This window comes from Chaetodon trifascialis, chromosome 6 (genome assembly GCF_039877785.1).
Source record: "Chaetodon trifascialis isolate fChaTrf1 chromosome 6, fChaTrf1.hap1, whole genome shotgun sequence".
NCBI lineage: Eukaryota > Metazoa > Chordata > Actinopteri > Chaetodontiformes > Chaetodontidae > Chaetodon > Chaetodon trifascialis.
Window position 1 is genome coordinate 17,924,419 of NC_092061.1, and position 22,059 is coordinate 17,946,477.

Consider the following 22,059-nt stretch of genomic DNA (forward strand, 5'->3'; position numbering starts at 1 on the left):
TCACGCCCAAACTTTTTTTCACAGGTGAACGCCCAGTTTTACTGTAAGACTTGTTACTGTCTCATCAAACTGAAACTGTGGAAGTTAATGATGAATTCCACGTTAAGAGGAGCAGTTTGTCGGTGTAGTCGCTGGAGTGGTTTCATGTTTAAATGAATCAGCCCTTTGCTTTGGTTCCCTAGAAAGGCTACAGCAGGTGTGCATATAGACAACAGGTATGTTATCATTAAAGGAAAAGAAACCAATTCACATAATTTAAATTTACGTGCAGTTTTACCAAAGCACAAACTGTGGCGCGTTTAGTTAAAATATAGTTACTATTTGTCCTCTGAGCTATTTATTACACAGCTGAAGTTGCCAGTTACTTTGATTGAGATGACCTGTGGTGGATTGTAACTAAGTAATGTACTCAAGTTCTGTATTTAAGTACAATTTGAGGTACTTGGGCTTTCTTTGAGTAGTCTATTTTCAAATGAGAGGGAAATATTTGACATCTTTTACTCCATCTGACATCTTTTACTAAGTAGTTTACAAATTAAGATTTTTGCATAGAAAAAATGCAATGAAAATGTTGAAGCATGGCTGTAATAATCAGGCAGAAATTATTAATTAATCAGAAAATTAATTGGCTGACAATTTCATAATAAGTTTATTCCATGAGAAAACTCAGCAAATGAATCCATGATGAACACAATCATTCATTGTGTCCCATACACAATGAGTAAAAACAAGTCCCACCTCAACGAACTACAAAAAACAATAACAGTCATAGGGGCCATCACTTTTACTTGTAACATTTTAAGTACGATTATGCTTAAATACGTTTGCTTGAGTCACATTTTCAATGCTGTGCTTTTACTTGTAACAGAGTGTTTTTTGACAGTGTGATATTAGAAGTACTCACATAAAGGATCTGAGTACTTCCTCCACCACTGCAGTGTACCATCTTAATGCAATGCCATTGATTTAGTAACACAACAGTGTATTAGCTCTACCTCGAACCAGCTTCAACATAGATAGATAGATAGATAGATAGATAGATAGATAGATAGATAGATAGATAGATAGATAGATAGATAGATAGATAGATAATGGGATAGGATATAATGAAAATAATACATGAGCTACAATAACATGAATAGAGATTTAACTGAATGTAGGCGTACACTGATGTGCTCATACTGTGCAGGAGTTTGTTATCTACATTAACAATATATTTCACACTAAAAGGAGGCAGAGTTTTGTATGACAATTACTTTTTTTTGACAGTGTCATTTCAGAAAGCTTTCTCACATGGAAAGAGACCATGCCCATTTGGGATTGGCTGATACGATATTCATGCAAGTCAGCCACATACTTTGCCCTCACACAGTGACCACATAAGCAAGAAATTACTCTGAGGACTTTACCTTTCAACATAATTTGCAAGAACAAATAATATTATGCTTGTGTAATACCCAAGTAATTGTAGGACTCACAGTTCACCCCCGGAACATATTTGTCAGGCATAACAATGCACATGATTTACATAATTTAAAGACCTAATCTGTATTTTTCCCCTCACCATATGAACTGCAGTCACGACATCATAAAGCATTATTTATCATAATTGTCTAATGTGAATCCATTTATAAAAGACCTGTCAAACAGTCTGGGGTCAGCGCAGTTTTCTGTTTTGAATGCTGGCTGTGGGTTTTGTTGACATATGGATCGTGGATTATGCCAGTAGAATTCAATTACAAACCGTCAAAACATTTTGTAGAGGGCTAATGAATGACTTTATTTTGGACATGAGGGGATGTTGACTTGAAGCCCACGACGGGAATGAGATACGCTCTTGTGAGACCCCAGGCACATCATTAGCAGAGAAAGACGTTGGACTGGATGTTCTAATGCATCTGATGTAATGAGTGAAAAACATGATATTTCTCTTGGCTTCAGCCTACAGCTTGCACTGGTTAAGAGGCTTTGCACTTGCATTTCTTTAGCACAGGAGGTGCCACATGCCAAAATTACTCCGTATTAACAGATGGGGGAGCCATTGTCTAACATGTATTTATTGCTGCTGCCCCCTCCAGCCCCCCCACCTCACAAAGGCACACACTCTCCCCATCCATCAATTAAAAACTACCATAAATTAGTGTTTTCAAGTAGTTAACCTTTCTTCAAATCGTACCCTATCATCAGTGCAAATCATACATCTGTAACTTTAAATTTTGGATTAAAGTTGGAAATACTTGCAAGTGTTAAATATAATACTGACAATAGTGGTTATGACGCAAAAAGCAATGCTTTTTCATCCCAATCGTCCGTATTAGGTTACATTTGTTTGTACAAATTAGGCCACAAGACTTTTTTGTTTTGTTTTGTTTTAGCCAGTGCCATTAAAAGAGAGCCTGCTGCACACAGGCCGAGGCTATGTAAATCTGGTGGCGCACGCATGGCGCACAAAGCCAAAGATAGAGTAACAAATCAGGAATTTCCCTCCTGCCACTCCTGAGAGCGCAAGAGAGGACAAAAGTTACGGATTAAGCGCTTCTCCTCTGAGTGGAAAAAGCGAAAGGCAGCTAGTTTGCCGCAATCTTTGGTCATCAATCCACACGGTCCAGACGCATTGAGGACATTATTGCTTTTTTGGGTGGAAAAAAAGTTTTTATTTTTCATGATGAGTCTGGACCCATCAGCTCTGCATGATGGCCTCATTTAGAAACTCTGACGGAATAAACAGCGTCTTGCAGGAGAATAGCGTTTACCGAGAATACTGTGATTCGCAAGTTTTGGTTTTATGACTTTTTTTTTTTTCCTTCTTTTTTTTTCAGCTGTTCGGTTGGGATTGCTGTCGCTGGTCACTTTTTCGCTGCTGAGTTTCTCGATGGCGTAGGTGGTGTCAAAAGTTTTTAAATCACCCTTTTGGAAAGAAGGATTTGATACTTCTAATGCAGATGCATCTGGATTATGTGCAGAAAACCAATCGGAGTGTTTAAAAGCCAGTGAGAGCCCACCATCAATACTTTTGGAGGAGGGAAATGCGGAGTAAAAACGGCGTCTAGAAGGATGCTGCTGCTTGTACAATGGAAGTGAAGAACTCTTTTGCTGTTGTTGCGGTGGTTTGTCTCTTCTTTTGGTCCAGTTGCAGCCAAGAACTCAACCCTAAAGGCAAGAATGTATGCAAAGCGCCTGGGTAAGCATCAGTGCAGAGGGAAATAGGATTTGGTCCACTGGTTGTTAACGAAAAGTTTTCAAGTTTTCCTCGTGACTTTTTTTTTTTCCTCTTTCTCCCTTCCTCTATGATTTTCAAATTGCTTTAAACTGCATCGAAAACAAGCGGTCTTACCTCCTACCTTAAGTTTTTTTCATGTTCTGGAAGAGTAATTTGGTTTTTAAAACGGAGCACAAGCCATTCATAACATGATAACGTTGCCATTTTTTTGCAGTGTTTGCCTTATGCACACATAGCGGTTCTCACTAAAGTGTAAAAAGTCGCTGTTGACTGTAAGCAACCACTGACTTCAACCTCCCTTCACTTTTACGCCACTTCTACACTGTTATATTCGATATATTGTTTCAGGTCACCTCTTTCTTTTCTACATATAATGTGTTCGCAGTCCGCTGTATAGCAGGAGGCGGAGTCCATTGAAGAAAGCAGCGGTACAGATGTGTACATCTGGAAAAGGAGTGTTCTCAGTGCTATGTAGGGGGCGCTCTCATTGCTCACTGACCTATACAGCATTCGTGGCACCGTTGGATAATACACTGTGGTTGATAATGCACTTTAAAAAAAAAAAAAGAAGAAGAAATTTGGGGAAGTTTATTAAATATATTTTTGATGACGGTTGATATTTATTAAGGAAGTCAATCATTTATGTGAAGTAGGAGAATTATATTCTGGGAATCCACATATCCAGACAGCCCGCTCTCAGCTGTTTCAGTTTCCAGAAAGCATTTGTTTATGACATCTAGGATTATAGCTGAGCTTGTGTGTCTGGTTTCTAGTGTAAAAGAAAAAAACATCCAAGTCCACAATTGCTGACCGCAGCATCCAAACTTGCTGGACTGATGTCTATGAATTTTGAAATGGTCGTAGGCTAGAAGCAGCAAATGTAGTCCAGGCCTCTACTATGCTGTAAAAGACTTGTGCTTATAGTTTGTTGAAGTATCTCTTGTTACTTGTAAAATAACTTGACCTCCTTTCCAGACTTCGAGACAGACCAGGATGAAAACTAAATAAGTGAAAATGAGAGCTGTCAGAGCAAAACTGAAAATAGATCATTTCAGAAGCAACACACTTCATTTTACTGTTCAGTCAGAATGAAATATGACCAAGAGCTGAAAAGCTGTGGTTGTGCTGTCATCTCATACATTTGTCTCTGCTTCATTGGGCAACAGATGGTCATTTACCAGAAACATATAGACTATTTTAGTGCTTTGTGAAATTTTCACTGTGATATATATAGTACTGGACTCAACTGCACTGCAAGTTTGACATTTTGCCCTCCTTCCAGCATTCAACATTCATTGCAGTGAACTCACCACTCACTTGGCCCGTTATGTTTTTATTTCCTCTGACTTGAATTAGATGCTTTCAGCACTGATTGCAGAAAAATGGGTTTTTGAATCAGCAAAAGAGCAGCTATTGAAGTCCTTGGCAAAAGTAGCTGGTACATTCTTTTATGTAATAATGAAAGGAAAACAGGAGTGCAACCATGCTTCTAAACACCAAATGAATTCTACACAACAGTGAATGCAATCTTTCTTCTTGAGTGCTGACATGGATTGTGTTAAAGATCAACAAAGGTCATCTCCATGCATGTCAACCGAAGGTCATCAAAATTTGTTGCAGCACAGCTGCATTAAAGTTAAATCCAGTGCCTTATTATGGATATAACAAGGTAAAAGGCTTATTTTAATCAAAAAATTTAAATCTTCCTTCCATAACGTTTGAAAGTGTGCAGAGATTAGACCTGTGATCTCTACCACGCGCCTATTTTGGCAGGATAAAAAACAGCGTAGCTCCCTGCTCATTGACTGAAAGCAAACTGCCATCTTCAAACACTTAAGGGGAAGCTGACGTGTTGCAGGGCCCCCACAGAGGTCACAGGCGTGGGAGGAAGAGAAGACACATCCCTCCTTTCCTGACAGGGTCTAAAACTTGGCTGCAAAATGTTGTCTCTGAATATTCAAATTCCTCCTTCAGTCCCCAAAGGCTTGGGAGCACTAAGGAACCTGATAAACGACGCAGAATCAGGGGTTAAGGGCTTTTGATTGTGTGTACTTTACACAGATGGAAACCCCTTTTCAGGTGAATACACAACCATGTGCTAAGCATATGCGTTATGTACAATGCCCTGCATACATTCGCAGAACTGACATCAGCCACATCAGTATGACCTATGAGATCAAAGAGGCTTGAGTTGGGTGTGGATGCTGCTGCTTTGATATATGTTTGTTTCAGTGTATTTGAGCCAGGTTCTTCATCATTCCCCTCTCATTCTGAATCTCGTGACTTCTTTTCCAGATCATCGGGATTTGTGTGCTGCAGTGGATGGGGGCAGCTAGGGGATGAATGCCTGACACGTATGTAGTGTACCTTGCAGAGTTCTAACATTTATCAGCACGTCATGTCGCTCATTGAATAATGTGACCCATTCTTGTTCACCCAAGCTCTCTGCGAAGGCAACTTCACCTGCAAGGAAAATGAGGTGTGTGTCAGGCCGAATGAATGTCGCTGTCGTCATGGATACTTTGGAGCTAGCTGTGACACCAGTAAGAGATTTACTATCAGCATTTTTACTTTTTGCCTTTTGTTGTTTGAACAGAAAATATTTCACCTTCAAAATACCAATTTTTAGCTGTCATTCTGAATCTAAAAGTACAGGTATGTGAGTTGGTCCACCACTTAGAGAAATATCTCTTTTGTACTGATATCCATGGAGCCCAAAAGATGAATCTAAATGACTCTGGTGATCCTGTGACTTTTCCTCTTGCATGACTAGCAAGTTGACATTTGTGGTTTTGAGTGAAATCAGTTTGCCATAAAAGTTGGTACACACATTCATATTCCCCTCAGGATAATTTTTAGTGCCTTTGGTAAGCCCCGTCATCTACCACTATTATAATGCCAACATTTTTATCTGCCCAGTACCCACATACCCAACATTCTTAGCTGTATGTTGCGTTTAGTGCTAATTAGCATGTGTTAGCTGCATGCCAAACAAAGATGGTGACCATAGTAAACACTGTACCGGCAAAACATCAGCTTATAGCATTGCCGCTGTGAGTATGCTCTGCTCTTGTTTAGCCTAAGTACAGCCTCACAGAGCCACTAGCATGACTGTACACTTACTTTTGTTTCAGGATATTTGACAAGTGAGAAGAATATTTCCCATTTCCTGATTACTGTACTGTCTTTTAACAGAGTGCCCTGCCCAGTTCTGGGGCCCTGACTGCAAAGGGAAATGTAATTGCTACCCCAACGGCCAGTGTGACGACTTGACCGGCGAGTGTACCTGCAACCACAATCGTTGGGGACCTAACTGCGAGAATGCTTGCTTATGTCAAAAGGGCAAGTGTGACCAAGAGACAGGCAAATGCACATGTCATCCTGGCGTCTGGGGTCCCCAGTGCAACAACAACTGCTACTGCAGCATCAATTCTGTTTGCGATGCAATGACAGGGCGATGCCTGTGCAATCCTGGTTGGACTGGGAGGAACTGTGCAATTCAATGTAACTGTAACAATTCACCATGCGACCAGTTCACGGGACGCTGCCAGTGTCGGGAGAGGCTGTGGGGCCCGCGGTGTGAACGGTACTGCCAGTGCGTCCATGGCAAGTGCAACCAGGCGGACGGCTCGTGTACCTGCACACCAGGGTACCGTGGGAAGTTCTGCAGGGAGCCATGTCCTGCTGGGTTCTATGGTCAAAACTGCAGGAACAGGTGGGGGAAAAAACTTGGCAGAGAGCAAATGTACCATTTCATAAACACAGGAAGCATGCACTTTAACAGATGTCTAACGTTAAGTTCCCCTGTTTGATCCATATTATGGTGTGGTTTTGTGGTTTTGATAGGAAATAAGATTTGATATATGCTACAGCTGATAACCCTTAAAATATCCCTAACATGTCACTTAATGGCGCAATAATAAAGTGAGATTTGGAAGATGGTGTTCACATTATCCCATAATCATCAGCCAACATGCAAAAGCAATTCAGTTTAAGTGCTTTAACTTCCATGGACTGTGCCGTTCTCACACGACACAGATGCGACAAACCAGAAACAGCACAGTAAGTGTTCAGTGTTGTTTATCTCCCTCTTTAAAAGATCATTAGAGAAACAATCTCAAACATACAAATACAGATTTTTTTTCATCATGTTTCAGATTCTCTACAGAACACTTTCACTGCATTTAGATCAGATGGATGATTTGTTTGTGCAAAGATTTTATGTTTTCTGTTTTCCTTGGCTCACCACAGGTGTGGGCACTGCAAGGGCCAGCAGCCCTGTAAGGTGACAGAGGGACGCTGCATCACGTGCGACAGAGGGTGGAATGGAACGCGGTGTGACCAGCTCTGCTCCAAAGGCTTCTTTGGCGAAAACTGCCAGGAAGTGTGTCCCACCTGCAAAGATGGTCACCACTGCGACCCGATTCATGGCAAGTGCTCTCACTGTAACCCTGGCTGGATTGGGGACAGGTAAGAAAACACACACAGTCCCACTGAGAAATGTGTAACAAAAGAAAAATCTAAAAAATGTTCATATTTGGTTGCTCAGTCTGACTTTTTTTTTTCCAGGAGTGCTTTGTCGTTTTCTAAATTAAAACATAATGGCTGGGCCTTTAACTAGTAGCTACTGTAATACAATTTTCCGCACTGTGATAATGTCTGTGACTCAAACTGCTAAGCGTGAAAATGACTGTAATCATGACATTCCTTTTGCATGTGATAGGTGCGAGGTGCGCTGCCCCAATGGCACATATGGCGAGAACTGTGAAAACAACTGCAGTCACTGTTTTAACGGCATCTGTCATGTTGTCACCGGAGAGTGCTTGTGTGACCCGGGGTTTTATGGCACCTAGTAAGTCGTAAAGACACCTCATACCTCAAAAAACTCATGTTTATGCCTGTGCAGCTTTACAGTACGCATGCTCTCTTATTATTTTTTTTACACACTTATATTTCGTGGAAACTGAGTTAGCTTGTGTTTTGAGGCATATTTCTACTGATACTAATAAATGACACTCTTGGAATAGAAGAGTGAAATTCCTACAAGCTTCCATCACAGGAAAAAAGTTGCCTGTAAGGAAGAACTGATCCCATTTATCCCTCATCTCTCTCTCTCTCTGTGTCCTATTTAATGCATCTGTCACTTGGAATGAACATTAAACAGATGTTGTTTTTGTCTCTTCTCTGTACTCAAGCTGCAATATGACCTGTCAGCCTGGCCAGTATGGAGTGAACTGCAACCGAACCTGCTCTTGCCATGACAAGAACTGTGATCCTGTGTCTGGCGCTTGCTATCTTCGTAAGAAAATCTCCCTTTTTTTTAAGATTAGCCACATGCTTTGTGGTTTTCTGTGAACAGCAGTCAGAAACAGGATTTTTTCTAAATAATGTACCTTTTCAGAGACCGAAAAACATTTCTTCCTGGTACTACACAGACAGAAAGAATTATAACCCTCTGAACTGTTTGTTCAAAGAGCCAGATGCCACTAATGCTGCTTGTGTATTAAATGTCTAATAGTTGGCTGTACACACTGAGTACCAACAAACACATCTATTCAGGTCAGTGTGTAGTGGGAGAGTTAACGTAGCGAGGCCTTGATAGTGTTTCCAGACCCAGACCGGTGTCCTTTTTATGGCTGTGTTTGTTGGCGCTGTTCCTGTCCAGCCAGAGAGCGAGAGGAAGAGAGAGAGAGGAAGGAAGAAATAAAGAGGGGGATGGAGAAAATAAGAGAGAAAAAGAGAAGTTGGAAGGGAGACAGATGGAGGGAGAGTAGAGGAAAAGGTGGACTGTTTGGAAAGAGGAGATCATTGGAGGTAGGCAGGTAGAATATTGTTACACATGACACAAAGATAACAGGGATTTTGGCTGGAGGACATGATGGGTGGCGGCAGATTGGCCAGTGATATCATAAGACCTTATAAGACCTTGTTACTTTAACCGGTTTCCATTCTTTATCCAGCTGTTATCACAGAGCAATGACAACATGTCACACCCAGACTGCCAAACAATCCATCTCAGCCTTATGTGACAGTGTAAAGACCAAAGGGTCACCTCCACTTACCCCTTAACTGATGGTTCGCTTCTCTGCTGGTGTCATATGTCATCCATACTTATGCAACATAGTACTTATTATCTTTGGGGTGTGTCCCACTCGAAGAGGGGGGGGTGCTAATAAATCATCAGTTATGGTGAGGGGCGTGTAGTAAAGATTGGGGGTGATGAGAGGAATTAGCTTGCAGGAAATCAGCAAAGAAAGGGTAAGTGGTCCCACGTCTTGAGGGACACAAGATTAATAGTGAATTATTTAGACTGAATTGCAGCCTGTTGCAATCTCATTTCCTCTGAGATGCTTCATGTCAAGTAGCAATTGAAAATCAATTGTTAACACAACACCATGTTTTATCTTTATTATTGAAGCTGACTAGCACATTAATAAAAGATTATAGTTTGCTAAGCCCTCTCCTCAAGTCATTTGTACAGTAAATCATAATGATTTGCCATATGCCAAGGTGTCTAGTATTAGTGATGACAGAGAGAGAGATTTGTTGAAATTGGCATCAGAGGTTTGCACTGAATGTGGCAATGTGGCACACCCAGATTTCTCTGCATCTCGTCTTTCAGAGCCCAACCAGCGGATGGGTGTGATTGCGGCTGGAACTCTAGTCTCCTTTTTACTGATCGTCCTGCTCTCGCTGCTGTGCTGCTGTTGCCTCTGTCGACACAAAGACGACCACAAGTGAGTGACAGATGGGTGTCTTCACCTCTATGGTCCCCCCTGGGGGCTCAAGTTCCTCGTATGAGGCTTGCCCTGGTTATGAAAATAGAGGAAAATATTATCTTTTTAGTACCTCTCACAGGTACCAGGTTGTTAAATGAATAACTGCATATAAACTGTATTTTAAGTGCTTTTATATATTGACATTACAGTGTGAGTAGCAACATGAGCAGCCCCTGAGCCCTCAAAAGAGGCACTGGGCCAGGTTTAATATGCTTCTTTTGAATGATTCATTTGGATTTCCATGGCGTCATCCCTTTTCAATCCTAACCAAGACAACTCTACCAACAGCAAAAAAGCCAAGCGGATCCTGTGTGGACGATTCAGCCGAATCAGCACTAAACTTCCCCGTATTCCACTGAGGCGACAGAAACTGCCCAAAGTAGTCGGTAAGCCCCAAAACTCTTTTTCATATCCCACCGCAGCGCTGCCAGAGGCTGCTGTATTTTATGTAATCATCCTCACTGGTGCTTGTACAACAGTCTGCTAAAGCGGCATCACTCTTAGCTTCATGAATGCATAATTAGAACAGATCATGAATGCAGAGATATTCAGATTCTGACATACGACCGAGATGTCAGAGAATATTAAAACTGTGATTTCACTGGCTATCAGTGCTTTTATGTCTTCAGGTGAGCACAACAGAGGCAGTGACAGCAGTGAATGGCAGTCAGTGAGCATTTTCCTTCAGAGCTACCTTAGCCTGGTCTTAGATGATGAATAGGGTTGAAAAGTGTATGGTGGCTGCCAGGCAAGTATGGGGTTTCATTTGAAAGGAATGCACTGGTTTTAGAGCCCCTTATTATTCTTGGCACCCACAAATGCCATGTGTTCATATTTTTACTACCCTAAACTGGGGCTTTTTTCTCCCCATTTTCTTTACTCGTTTCCATCGTCTTCTTCGCTAAGAAAATTTTTCTTGGGCTGAGGAGGAGGCTGTGTTATTAAAAGAAGGCCAGCGGTTGTCGGGGGGCCCGGGTGGTGGTGAGTGACGCGCTATCAAAGGCTGCACTGTTTGGGTGGACGCTGCTGCTCTGGTGCTCCTTGTGGAGGTCTCGTGGTCTGTGACAGATCTGTCAGTGACCCCGGGCCTTTTTTCTTTTTTTTTTTTAATCGTACACAGAGGACATATGCTGATTTTTTTAAATCCCCACAACACACACGTTTAGCATAGGTGTTTTTGTTCCATCCTCATAAATAGTTTAAATGGTTTAAAAATACACACTTAATCATCTTAATCATCAGTGTTTGCATAAGCAGATAGTGATCTTGCCCCAATTAGCCATGTTATATTATACAAATAATTATTCTTGTGATAATACATGCAGTTGCAGGGTAAATGTAGCAGAACAGCAATATTTCTTGTACTTCACAAATTTTTGTATGGAATTATTTTAACGTTTTTAAGACATTTTTGGTACATACCTACAAGCTAATTTATATTAATTGTGCAAATGTTTTTATTAACTAGTTGAAGTAGGAGATTGATATAGGAATGACATTTGCAGTAGTGGTCTAGCAATTAATTAATTAGTCCACTGACAGAAAGTAACTGTACAAACATTTTCATTATCGATTTATTGTTAAAAGTTATTTATCATGACAGAAAGCAAATATTCCAGTTGTTGTCAAATTAGCTGCTTTTGCTCATTTTATGTCAATAATCTTTGGGTTACTCAGATGAAACAAGCTTTGGGAACTTGTGATGGGAATCTCTCTCTCTCTCTCTCTCTCTCTCTCTATATATATATATATATATACACACACACACACACACACACACACACACACACACACACATACATACATACATACATACACACACATATATATACACATGTGTGTGTGTGTGTGTGTGTGTGTGTGTGTGTGTGTGTGTAGATAGATAGATAGATAGATAGATAGATAGATAGATAGATAGATAGATAGATAGATAGATAGATAGATAGATAGATAGATAGATAGATAGATGTATTCAGTGTATTACATAGCAGTTGCAGTTTCCAAATGTTGCTTCAGCTTCATTAGGAAACACTGTAATTTGATTCTTTAATGAGGTGTGACTGAAGTGGAAGGAGTTAAAACACGATGACCTGGTTTCTTTTCCATGTCTGAGCAGCATGTGCCTCCTCAGTTATCCAGCTGATTACTTAATCTAGAATCTTTCTATTATGCCTCAGTCAAAATGCAACTAGACAGAGTTGCCTTTGTCATCACAGTGTGGGACATTAATGGGCTTGTTTGTGAAGCGTTTGACCATGTGAGGCATCGTGCCAGAGGCATTAAAAGCAACACTATCCCAGTCAAATGCCTTTTCAAACGAATGATCAATTTCACAGTTTTACATGAAGCTACTGAGATTTGTCAACACTACAAGCAAAGAAACATCCATTTTGAGGCTTTTACAGTAAAAATGTCCACTTTTTCGGATAGCTAATAAGACTGCCATGAACGTATTATGGGTCTCTCTTGTCCTTCCCAGTTTGTCCAATGCAAACTGTTGCTCTGCTTTCTGTTGGGCTGCCCACAGAAGCGTGGTCTGCCAACATTTGGAAACTCAAACTCTAACTGGGGCTTCACAGTCCTGCACACACACACATTCCAGAGGGGGCCCAATGGGGCTGGAAACAGGAAGTGGTCAAATTTACCCCAGCCCGTGTCAGAACTGTGATTTATCCACACCAGGGTCAGTGGCAACAGATGTGGCAAGACAAAATGAAAAAGGAACAGGGGGAATACAGAGGGAAGACAACATTTACTCCTCTGTTAGCACAGTTAGCCTCAGAGAAAATGCTGCAAGAAAACACTGTCACTTCTTCTCCTCCTGGCATAACGAAGCCTGCATGCTTGTCGTTTGACATTCCATTCTAAGCATATTTACTCCACACCCTGCAAATACGTGTCTGCCTGGCATTCCTTGCATCCTCTGTGTCAAAATGCCTCCCCATCAGTGAGGGCTGAGAGCAGCGCCACCTGCTTTTTTCATCTTTAATTATCCTGGCAAAGTTAGCTGAGATCACAAGTGTGTTTGCAGCAATGGTCAACTTCACATTCATGTAGTTGTGTTGTGCCTAAAGAAACATTTCCCACAGTCTAAAGTCACTCTAAAGTGCATTAAGATGAAACAAAAGATAAAAGGGCTGCTTGAGTTGAGTTGACTTGAGAACCAACGTGCTTCTGCTGCAGTTGTCATTATCAGATATTTTTCCAAAAATGTATCAATAAATGTGATCAGTGATTGGTTAATAGCCTCAGAGTTGACCATGTTAGACATCACAGCAATGACGCATGCATGACAAATGCAATCCTGTAACCCTGACATATTTCATATTATTTCTTATTATTATTGGCACGTAATATCCTCAATCTACGCCAAAATTCCCACAGCTGGACCAGGCATTTGAACTAACAACCTTCTTGTCCCAGCCCAGCTCTCTAGCCTTTACACTACCTCTGCCTCAGGTCTGTTAACATCCCCCCACTGAGCAACTGTGGTGGAGGAGAGCTGCAGCTGGGACGTGTCAATAATGCCCTGTTGTGCGTTGGCCTCCATGTAGGGAGGGAACACAGTGGCGTCCAGTCTGCAGAACAATCTGCCCCACCGGACCCACAGTCTGGAGGGAGCAGTTTTCAAGGGCAGCAGTTGTTCGTCACTGCATATAAGGGAGGTCGCAAAATACCCATGTGTTAGCTTGTTGACTAACTTAACTGAAGTCTTTGCATAGGTTAGCTGCTCTACATTCCTCAGTCACTCAGAGTCTCTGTCTGCCTCTTGCTGCACAGTAAAGATCCTGCACAAAGGCAGGAGTGATTCATTCATTTATTCCTCCTGCTGAATTTGTGTAAAATATATATTATTTATATATATATATATAATGTTGCTTGTCATTCACACCTCTGGATAAATATTTTGCAGGGTCCTCTATACAGTATATATACAGTATATATTGTTATTAATATACCACATCCACATAAAGCTGATTTCTTTTTTTTTTTTTTTTTTTACAGTTAATCCATGCAGAATAGTAGTGCCATGTCACACTTTGGTGTCATTTTCGTAGCCCAACATTAACTACACACATCGAGACAGCAGGCTGGCATTACTCTGGTAAACAGGATATCCTTAAATAATCTCATAAATGAGTGCCCTTGGATGGAAGTCCCCTCTACATACATATCAAAAGGCTTGTTATTCTTGGTCTGTGTTCCCCCCTTTTACACACATCTGTACTTGCTTATTGTAGACATGTTGCACCTGTGTTGACATTATCCACCCTAAGAATAAGACAGAAACATTAGACTCCAAAACTCAAGCATGTAGGTCAGAGGTTTAGATGAATAGTTTTGGATAAATGTAAGAACATTTTTTAAGGAGCAGTGGTTCTAGATCATTGTAGCAATAAAGATTTACCCAAGTGGTTCTTATTTCTCAGCATCCCAGCAAGATTTTAAAACAGATCTGAGGTATTAATTTACAGCTTAATTCTGTAATTTGAAAAAGTAGATAAAATTCGGCAGCCTCAAGGAAAAACACAAATCAGGGTCCTGAAAACGGCTTTGTACAAACATGTTTGTACACAAAACAGTTCTGTGGCGCACACACACACATCCTCTGTGATCCACTTTTGATTTGACCATGACTAAATCTGGTTGTTGTTTGAGAAAATGTTGAAAGCAAGGAAAGCAGATGAGACAGAAAATGGCATGGTGTGAGGCAGACGGATGGACACGGGAAGCAAAAGAATAAACATCAGGTCAGTTTGTGATGAAAGCTAAACCAGACATGTTTAGTTTACACTTTATGCTGAGGGGAACATTTAAACAGATTATCTGCTAAAGTTATACAGTATGTATTTGACTGTTATTAAGATCAAGATTTTCTTGCTTTGGAGCATTTTAAAAGGGTATGCATATCAAGCACTGATAAGGAGAGATGCAGTGAGAATTTAAACAAAGCTGTGCAAATCCGAGTGACATATGCTTCCCACACCCAGATATTGCAGATGAAATACAAAGGAAATGCAGATTCTCATCTGATAGTGCTTGTAAAGTCACCAAGTCTGCAGAAATCCAGCTGTAGATCCCTTAAAGTAGCTCATCTTTTCAGTTACAATCAAACAATAACAGCTAAGGAGTTGGGATTTGTTCCTGGCCAGGGTCCTGGTACAGTTTGGGGATTTCTTCCATGCAGGGTTTATCTGAGGTCTAAACAAACGGATGGACCCATGTATCATCAGGCATGTAAACAGGAGCATCTGATGTGGTCGGTCATGTCAAGTTAACGCCCGGTACAGTTTAGGCCAAGACTGCTCTGTTCACGCCAGATGGGAAGATCAACTGCAAGTATTCCTCAGAAACCACAGCTGTCCTGAGACTGAAGGGTCAGCAGAATGCTGCAGTGTCTGAAGGGGAGGAAGGAAGAGGAAGATTGAGAGAGGGAGGCAGACAATGAGTGAGAAACATGACTCGACCTACATATCGTTGAGGGAGAGGATTCAGTGGAAGATGACTGAAGAACCCATTTTCAGGCTAATTTTACTCAACACCTAAATACTAGAAAAGACCAGAATAAGAGATGGCATGAGATTAATAAATTGCTGTTCTAGTAACAGATTCTCAATTATTACAGCTAGAAGGGGTGCATATTACCTGTTTTTCTGTTTGCCTATTGTTCTAACGGCGCATTATTCTGAAGACCAGTGTCCGTCTTACTGGCTAGTGTTCCTTGCTTGGTTAGGGGTATAGATGGTTAGGTTTAGATAAAAATGTCACAGTCAGAGCCAATCAGAGGCAGAGTAGGGTTGCAGAATACAGACGCTCAACTGTCCTTTTAAGGAGAATTATATATTCATTAAAGCTGTTGTGGTTTATTTTCACATTTTTTTTATTTGATTGAATTAGAATATATTCTGTAACATCTCGCAGACTGAGAAAACAAACAATGTAAAAATCCCCTCACATACTCCTCAGTTATTTATTCAGTCATAAATGTATGCATAGATTTAGTACATTAATATCTAAACCTCAGTAGCTTCATGTGGTAATCTTTTAAATGGCGAATACTGTATATCTCTTGGTTGGTCTTGTATCCACTGATAGGTCAACATGAACCTGCTGACCCACCAAAAGTCAAAGTCGTCCAAAGTTGGATGAGAATTTCATGTGATGGTCAGACGAATGCTGGTTGTCTTTTAACCACCTAAGAATAAAACTCTGGGGAAAACCTGAATCTCTTTAGCTTTTGGTATCAAAATATGAAAATTCTTAACAGCTTATCCATGAAAATATCCACGCTCGCTCTCCGTTATGTTGGAGCCTTTGCTAGCTCACATGCAAAACCAATAAAACCCACTTTTTCCACAGACTCACTTAAACCAACACTTTCTACAACTCTGCAGCAGTTGGTGAGAGTGAGTGAGAACAGACTGTTGTTCTTGTAACACAGTATAATACCCTCTGGCTGACCTTTTGGCTTCTGCGTTTGTTTTCTGTTCTCAGTAGCCCACCACGACCCAGAGAACACCTTCAACTGCAGCTTTATCGAGCCCCCCTCAGTGGCCGAGCAGCCCTCCCCCTCCTCCTGGTCGTCCCAGGAGTCTTTCTCTTCCTTTGAGAGTGGAGACGAGGGGCCAGTTTACTGTGTGCCCCATGAAGGTGAGTCACCACGAGAATAAATAAACAGTTTAGTTATCTGGACTGACACACATAAATCCATAATTTGTCTTTGGCATGCAGGACCCTTTTCACATACACACACAGGCTGATAGACACGCGTTTCGGAAGAAGTCAAGATCTCCAGTGTGACTATGCAGTGACTCACCCACTTCTGTAAATGTCATTATGGAGATAGTTTGCTTATCATATGCCATCGAGGTCCAGGCTTTGCTTCAAGAACAAGGAGATCGTAAACAGGAAAGGAATGGGCAAGTCAGCATATGGCACAAATCCAGCTCCTTGACTAACTCCTTGAAGTTTGTGGAAAACACCCTTTCCATCAGTTTCTATTCTGGAAATCTGACAGTTCAAGCTGATGGATTTTTAGTGCTCACTTAGTGGATTGGTTTAGTTTCATTCTCCTTATGAATGGTTCAATGGTTCTGCAACAACTGATTTAAGTAAAAAGATTAGGACACAAAATAATCACAGCAAACATCTTGAAAGGGTTTTGAATTAGAGTTGCACCGAGCTGCTCCAGTCTCAAGTATGTGTATGCAAATTAGCAAATGAGGTGGTGCAGATATCAGTCTTTAAAAAAACATTTGTTAATGCTTTTCTTATGAGAAGAAGTTTCCTTGCAGTCTGTTTTCTACTTTTTATTGACGACACTAAGCTTTTAATTGATTGTCTTGTATTGTACAGTCAGTTTTATTTCTATAAGACAAAATTACAACTAACAAATTAGCCTTAAAGGGTTTTACAATCAGGACCCTCTATCCTTAGACCCTCTATTCGAATGAGAAAAAAACAGCACAAAATGAAACGTTAAACTTCATTTATTGATATATGATGTCTCTTACAGTCTCGTCTGTGGTCACAAGTGGTAATTACAGCATATGATAAATGCTAAAACATAGTGTAATAGTAACACAAGTAGAGAATCAGAAGTTAGTGAACTGCCTGAGTAATGTTAGTGACACAAACAATATCTACTGTATCAATCAAAGCTGGCTGACTAGCAAACATTAGCCACTAGAAGTTAGTGGTCTTATGAATTCAACTTTGCACTTGGAGGAGAAAGAATGTGTTACTTTTCTCATAAGTTACATAATCTTGCTTTAACTGACAATATGAGCTGATATTTACAGTATAATAATGATGTGTTTGTTTAAAAGTCAAATATACTTTTGAATATCACATAGACAATCTCATCGATAAGTAACTCCATATTCCATTTTTCCACAGAATCTGTGAACGAAAGTAAAGAGAAGCGCAGCCCCAGCCCAGCAACAGAGAAGTCAGAAGCAGTCCTTAGTGAGGAGGATGCAGGAGAGTACACCTCCCTGAAGGACACCAGTGTCACAAAACCAGAAGGCAGTGAGCAGCCCCTGCTGAAATCCTCTGACAGTGAGGGCTCCACCAGTGGCTCTGAATCTACTACTGCAGCCCTCTATGCCCGTATCGCCCGCCTCTCCAAGCAGTCCAAGGAGGATGACGGTAGTGGCAAGGATGCAGATGGTACTCCCACACCAGAGGCTAAGCGCAATGGAAAGCCACCACCTTCACCTGGTAAGCCGAAACCTCGGCCACCAGACCCATCCACTAAGCCCAAGGTATCGTGGATACATGGAACTACTACAGGGTCTCCCCAGCTAGAGCAGCAAGGGCAGGGTGGAATGAAGGCACTTGCAGTGCCAAAGGAGAAAAAGAGGAGCTCCAGTGATGGCTCAGCCAAGAATGAGGAGCGGCAGAAAATGAAGGAGAAGAACCGTGACCAACAGAAGAAACAGGAGGGGAAAGAAGCAGAAGTCAATGGCTCCCCCAGCAAACACAAACCTCTGCGAGGTAAGAAGTCTGGGGATGAGCACAGCAGTCCCAGCCACATGGAGCACATCAATGGTGTGGTTCAGAATGCCCTCAAGAAGATAAGTAGCTTCCACAGCTCCTCATCTGAGAAGAAGAGTGCTGACAGTCCAAAGGAGACCCCCAAGGAGCCACCCAAGAGCCCCAAGGTCATTCACCCTCACATGAACTCAGAGGCTGCCACGCTCCTGGCAGCTCAGCTTAAGGAGAAAACCCAAAGCATCAACAGGAACGAGGGAACAGGTCTGACAAAAGCCAATGGTCTCTCCACACCCAAGGGAAACCGTGAGAAGCCAACACCTCCACAGAAAGCCAAGAGGACCCCGTCCAGTGGATTGAGCCAGCAGAGCTCCACCAAGCCCCTGCTGCCTACCTCGAGCAGCCTCCAGAAGATGGTGGCACCCGTCACCACCGACCTCGGGACCCCTGAAGCCAAGAGCCCGGAGAAGCAGGACTTGAACGGCTCAAAGTCAGGGGACCCAACGTTGGATCCTACACCAAAGAAGACTCCCATAAAAAAGCCACCCAGGAAGAAAGGCAAGGAGGGTACTTTGGATACACCGGAAAGTAAAACACCCCAGCAAAAGACAGCCATCATGCCACCACAGTTAGTGAAATAAGTGTTTCCAAGGACAAATGGCCAAAGTTTTTTATGGATTTCAAAGAGACTAAAATGGATTTGTTTGAAGGTGAACCGTACAGTTTTTCAAACAAGGAATTTTAACATTTTTCTGTGTGAGTGTGCTGTGACTCCAGGACCAGCCAAGAGTGAGAAATGCTTTTAAATCGAGGGCACAGTTGAGTCGTATTGGTAAGTTTGTATTATAATGACCTCTATAGACCATTTTATTTCATTTCAAGAATGCTTTATCGTTACACAACTATGTATCAATCTCACACCACAACCTGTGGCTAAGCCGGACACAACTGTGAGAGCAGTGGTGCACAGACATAATCCATAGTTCATTCATCTCTATTCCTCTGCAATATGCCCACCACTATATTTATATATGGATTGCTTTTATGTTATGCAGTTGTCAGAAAAATAGCTACTTTTTATGTACGCTTCCCAAAGGTACTGAAGGTACTAAAAATAACAAGAAAATTAGATTCTCTGAGGATTGTAAGCTATTTTTGTTTGTTTAGTTTTTTTTCTTTTTTCCTCATTTCTAAGGACCACCATGCTCAATACAGCTCTATACCTTAAGCCACCTTAAGTCAAATATAAGTCTCATTCTTGATGTCAAGGCTGTTCTTTGCAGAAGGGTCTACGTAATTGTCAGGGAAAAGCAAAACTTTTACAGTTTCAATGTGATTTGTTGAAGAACTTTGTCTTTTAACAAACAAATCAGCTTTTTATTTTTCCTCCTCTGCTTTGCTACCAGAGCAAGTTTCAGGTTGATATACTGCATTATTAGGAAGCTTCTCTTTAATCAACTAAATTTGACACCATAAGGACTCAAGTTATGCCACATTTAGGACATAATTGTCTTCTTTGCCCATGAGTCACCTTTAATTCCTCACTAAACTTTAGCATTGGTTTCAAGGCTCCTCTCTACAGAAATATATCATTTTTGGATTTAAAGTCCTAGTTCTCTTTTGTCTAACCCTGTTAGACATGGTTCGCTGAAACCCAAATAAGTTCTTTGATCTTTCTGCAGAGAGGGCTGTTTTAAACATCTTTCATACTTCTGCTAACACCAAATCACCAGAATGTGCTCTTACTGTATGTTTTATTCAGTCAGCTAAACCACTAAACCAAAAATTAAATCCCAGGCTATCCTATGTCCTCACTTTCTGTCATGCTTAAAAATCACTTTAAACTTGTTATTTTGTCTGTGATGCAGCAACATCTATAGCTTTCCTATTCTGTATTTAAGAAAACATACTGCAGGATAATATCCTCCCTGTAAAGCAGATGCCATAGTTTTGCTAAAGTAATGGCTGTTCAGCTCATTCTGTACAGAAGGAGACTGCCATGTGTCTTTATTTGCCCTTTCAGTTTAGCTGAGAAACTAGGTCAGTATCACCATTTGAGCTGTTCTCATTTCACGTTCATTTGTTTATGCCATCGGGGTATTGTGTGAAAAAAATAATCTTGGCAAAACTGTTTTGTCCCTTAAGGATCGTATTATCTTAAGCTAGTATATGAACGCTGAAGTAGTAGGGTGCTTTCATTTCATTGTTTTAGGGTAAGGCTAAATGGTACTGTGCCTCAATGTGCCTCAACTGTGGATCAGTTTAAGCAAAAGAAGCTATGTTTGCCTAAATGCTGTTGCCAACTTTTATGTCAACTGAAATAAGTAAACCAGGGGGTGGGTTGGGGTACTTAAACTGGACTGTCTCATTTTGTCAGGAGGAAAAGCTTTTTATTTCTGTTATTGGTTATCTGGTATTGTATGTGACAAGTTCATGTGCCATTGGAATGTTTTGGGCTGAAGGATATTTTTTATTTACAGCTAATCTGAAAACTTGTCTTGGTTTTATGCTTTTTTTATCAAGGTACATCACATTTCTTTGGTTATTTTTTCAACATTTTCTACGTGTATACATTGTGTACTTTTTATTATCTTTGTAAGCTGTGCTTATATGACCTTTTTAGTTCTTCTGTTTTCCTTGGTGTCAATGAACTGGCTTTCATGTTGTATTTGCTTTTTTTGGTATGTTGCTTATTTTTGGCTCTGAAGCAAACCTACAGTATGAGTACTCTCCTCCTGTAAAGTTTACATTGGCTTTGTAATTGTTCTCTGTTGATGTTATTGTTTGTGTAACACTTAACTGTATGACGCAGAGTTTAATTATATGGCATTAATAGCTGCACAGGATATCTGTAACCCTCTTGTTCCCTCCAGTTGTTATTATTGCCTCAAAAAATAACTCATGCAGAAAGGATTGTACAATACTACTATGATACCACTGTTGAAACAATTGCATATACGTACAACCATAACATTGTGTAATTATGAAGTGGCAATTCTTATCTGACTGGCCCATGCCTGTTTTTATAGGCTTACAGTGCATTTTTGTAAAGGAGGGCCTGAAAAGCTGCAAAAATGTTACCAAATGTAAGGTATATTTTGTCTTTTGTGGTTTGTTTTTAGCAACTTTGATTTCCATTTGTGTATGGTCATTAAATTGGTGTTTCCTCATTTACTTCTTTGGAATAAAAAAGCAATACATGTAGCTCTAGTCAAACCAGAATATAATAATCAGTCCTCATTAATCAATTTAGGATGACAGTCATATGATAATTGATGACCCCATTCATTCTCATGGGGTCATGACCTCTCCCAGTGTCTTTTTCCAGTGTACAATCAACTGCAACAACAATAAGGTGAACAGGGATGTATTGGGTAATACATCTCATAAATCTCTTATTGTATTCTTCAAACAGATTCATTCAAATGCTCATTGATATTTGACCCTTTCCTCTATCTCTGGGCTACTGGGCTGCCAAGTCCTAGGGCCTGGGCTGGAGTCTTCCAGAGTCATTCGGTCACAGCGGCTCTTCAAAGACCCTGAGGGAACCAGGGAACTGTGCAT

The 22,059-nt window shown here is 40.9% G+C and overlaps 1 protein-coding gene across 2 annotated transcripts; it reads left to right on the forward strand.

The window, feature by feature from the left end:
- The first annotated feature begins 99 nt into the window (after positions 1–99).
- Positions 100–20,827, forward strand: scarf2 (scavenger receptor class F, member 2). 2 transcript variants are annotated; one of them, XM_070964854.1, is made up of 12 exons: positions 100–215; positions 2,820–3,181; positions 5,516–5,574; positions 5,662–5,763; positions 6,416–6,935; positions 7,472–7,690; positions 7,944–8,072; positions 8,416–8,519; positions 9,843–9,957; positions 10,288–10,385; positions 16,495–16,650; positions 17,899–20,827. In XM_070964854.1, exons 2-12 carry the CDS (start codon positions 3,072–3,074, stop codon positions 19,134–19,136), a joined length of 2,850 nt encoding a protein of 949 aa, XP_070820955.1. In that variant the 5' UTR covers positions 100–215; positions 2,820–3,071; the 3' UTR covers positions 19,137–20,827. The 2 variants fall into 2 exon arrangements, with proteins under 2 accessions (XP_070820955.1, XP_070820954.1); XM_070964853.1 differs by lacking the exon at positions 100–215 and having other exon boundaries at positions 2,442–3,181.
- Positions 20,828–22,059: the final 1,232 nt, after the last annotated feature.

Bases quoted from the DNA above. Each gene is read 5' to 3' on its own strand.
- scarf2 (XM_070964854.1), top strand. From the start codon at position 3,072: ATGGAAGTGAAGAACTCTTTTGCTGTTGTTGCGGTGGTTTGTCTCTTC. The intron at 7,691-7,943 runs GTAAGAAAACAC...TGCATGTGATAG, and splicing joins CCTGGCTGGATTGGGGACAG to GTGCGAGGTGCGCTGCCCCA. The intron at 16,651-17,898 runs GTGAGTCACCAC...ATTTTTCCACAG, and splicing joins TTACTGTGTGCCCCATGAAG to AATCTGTGAACGAAAGTAAA.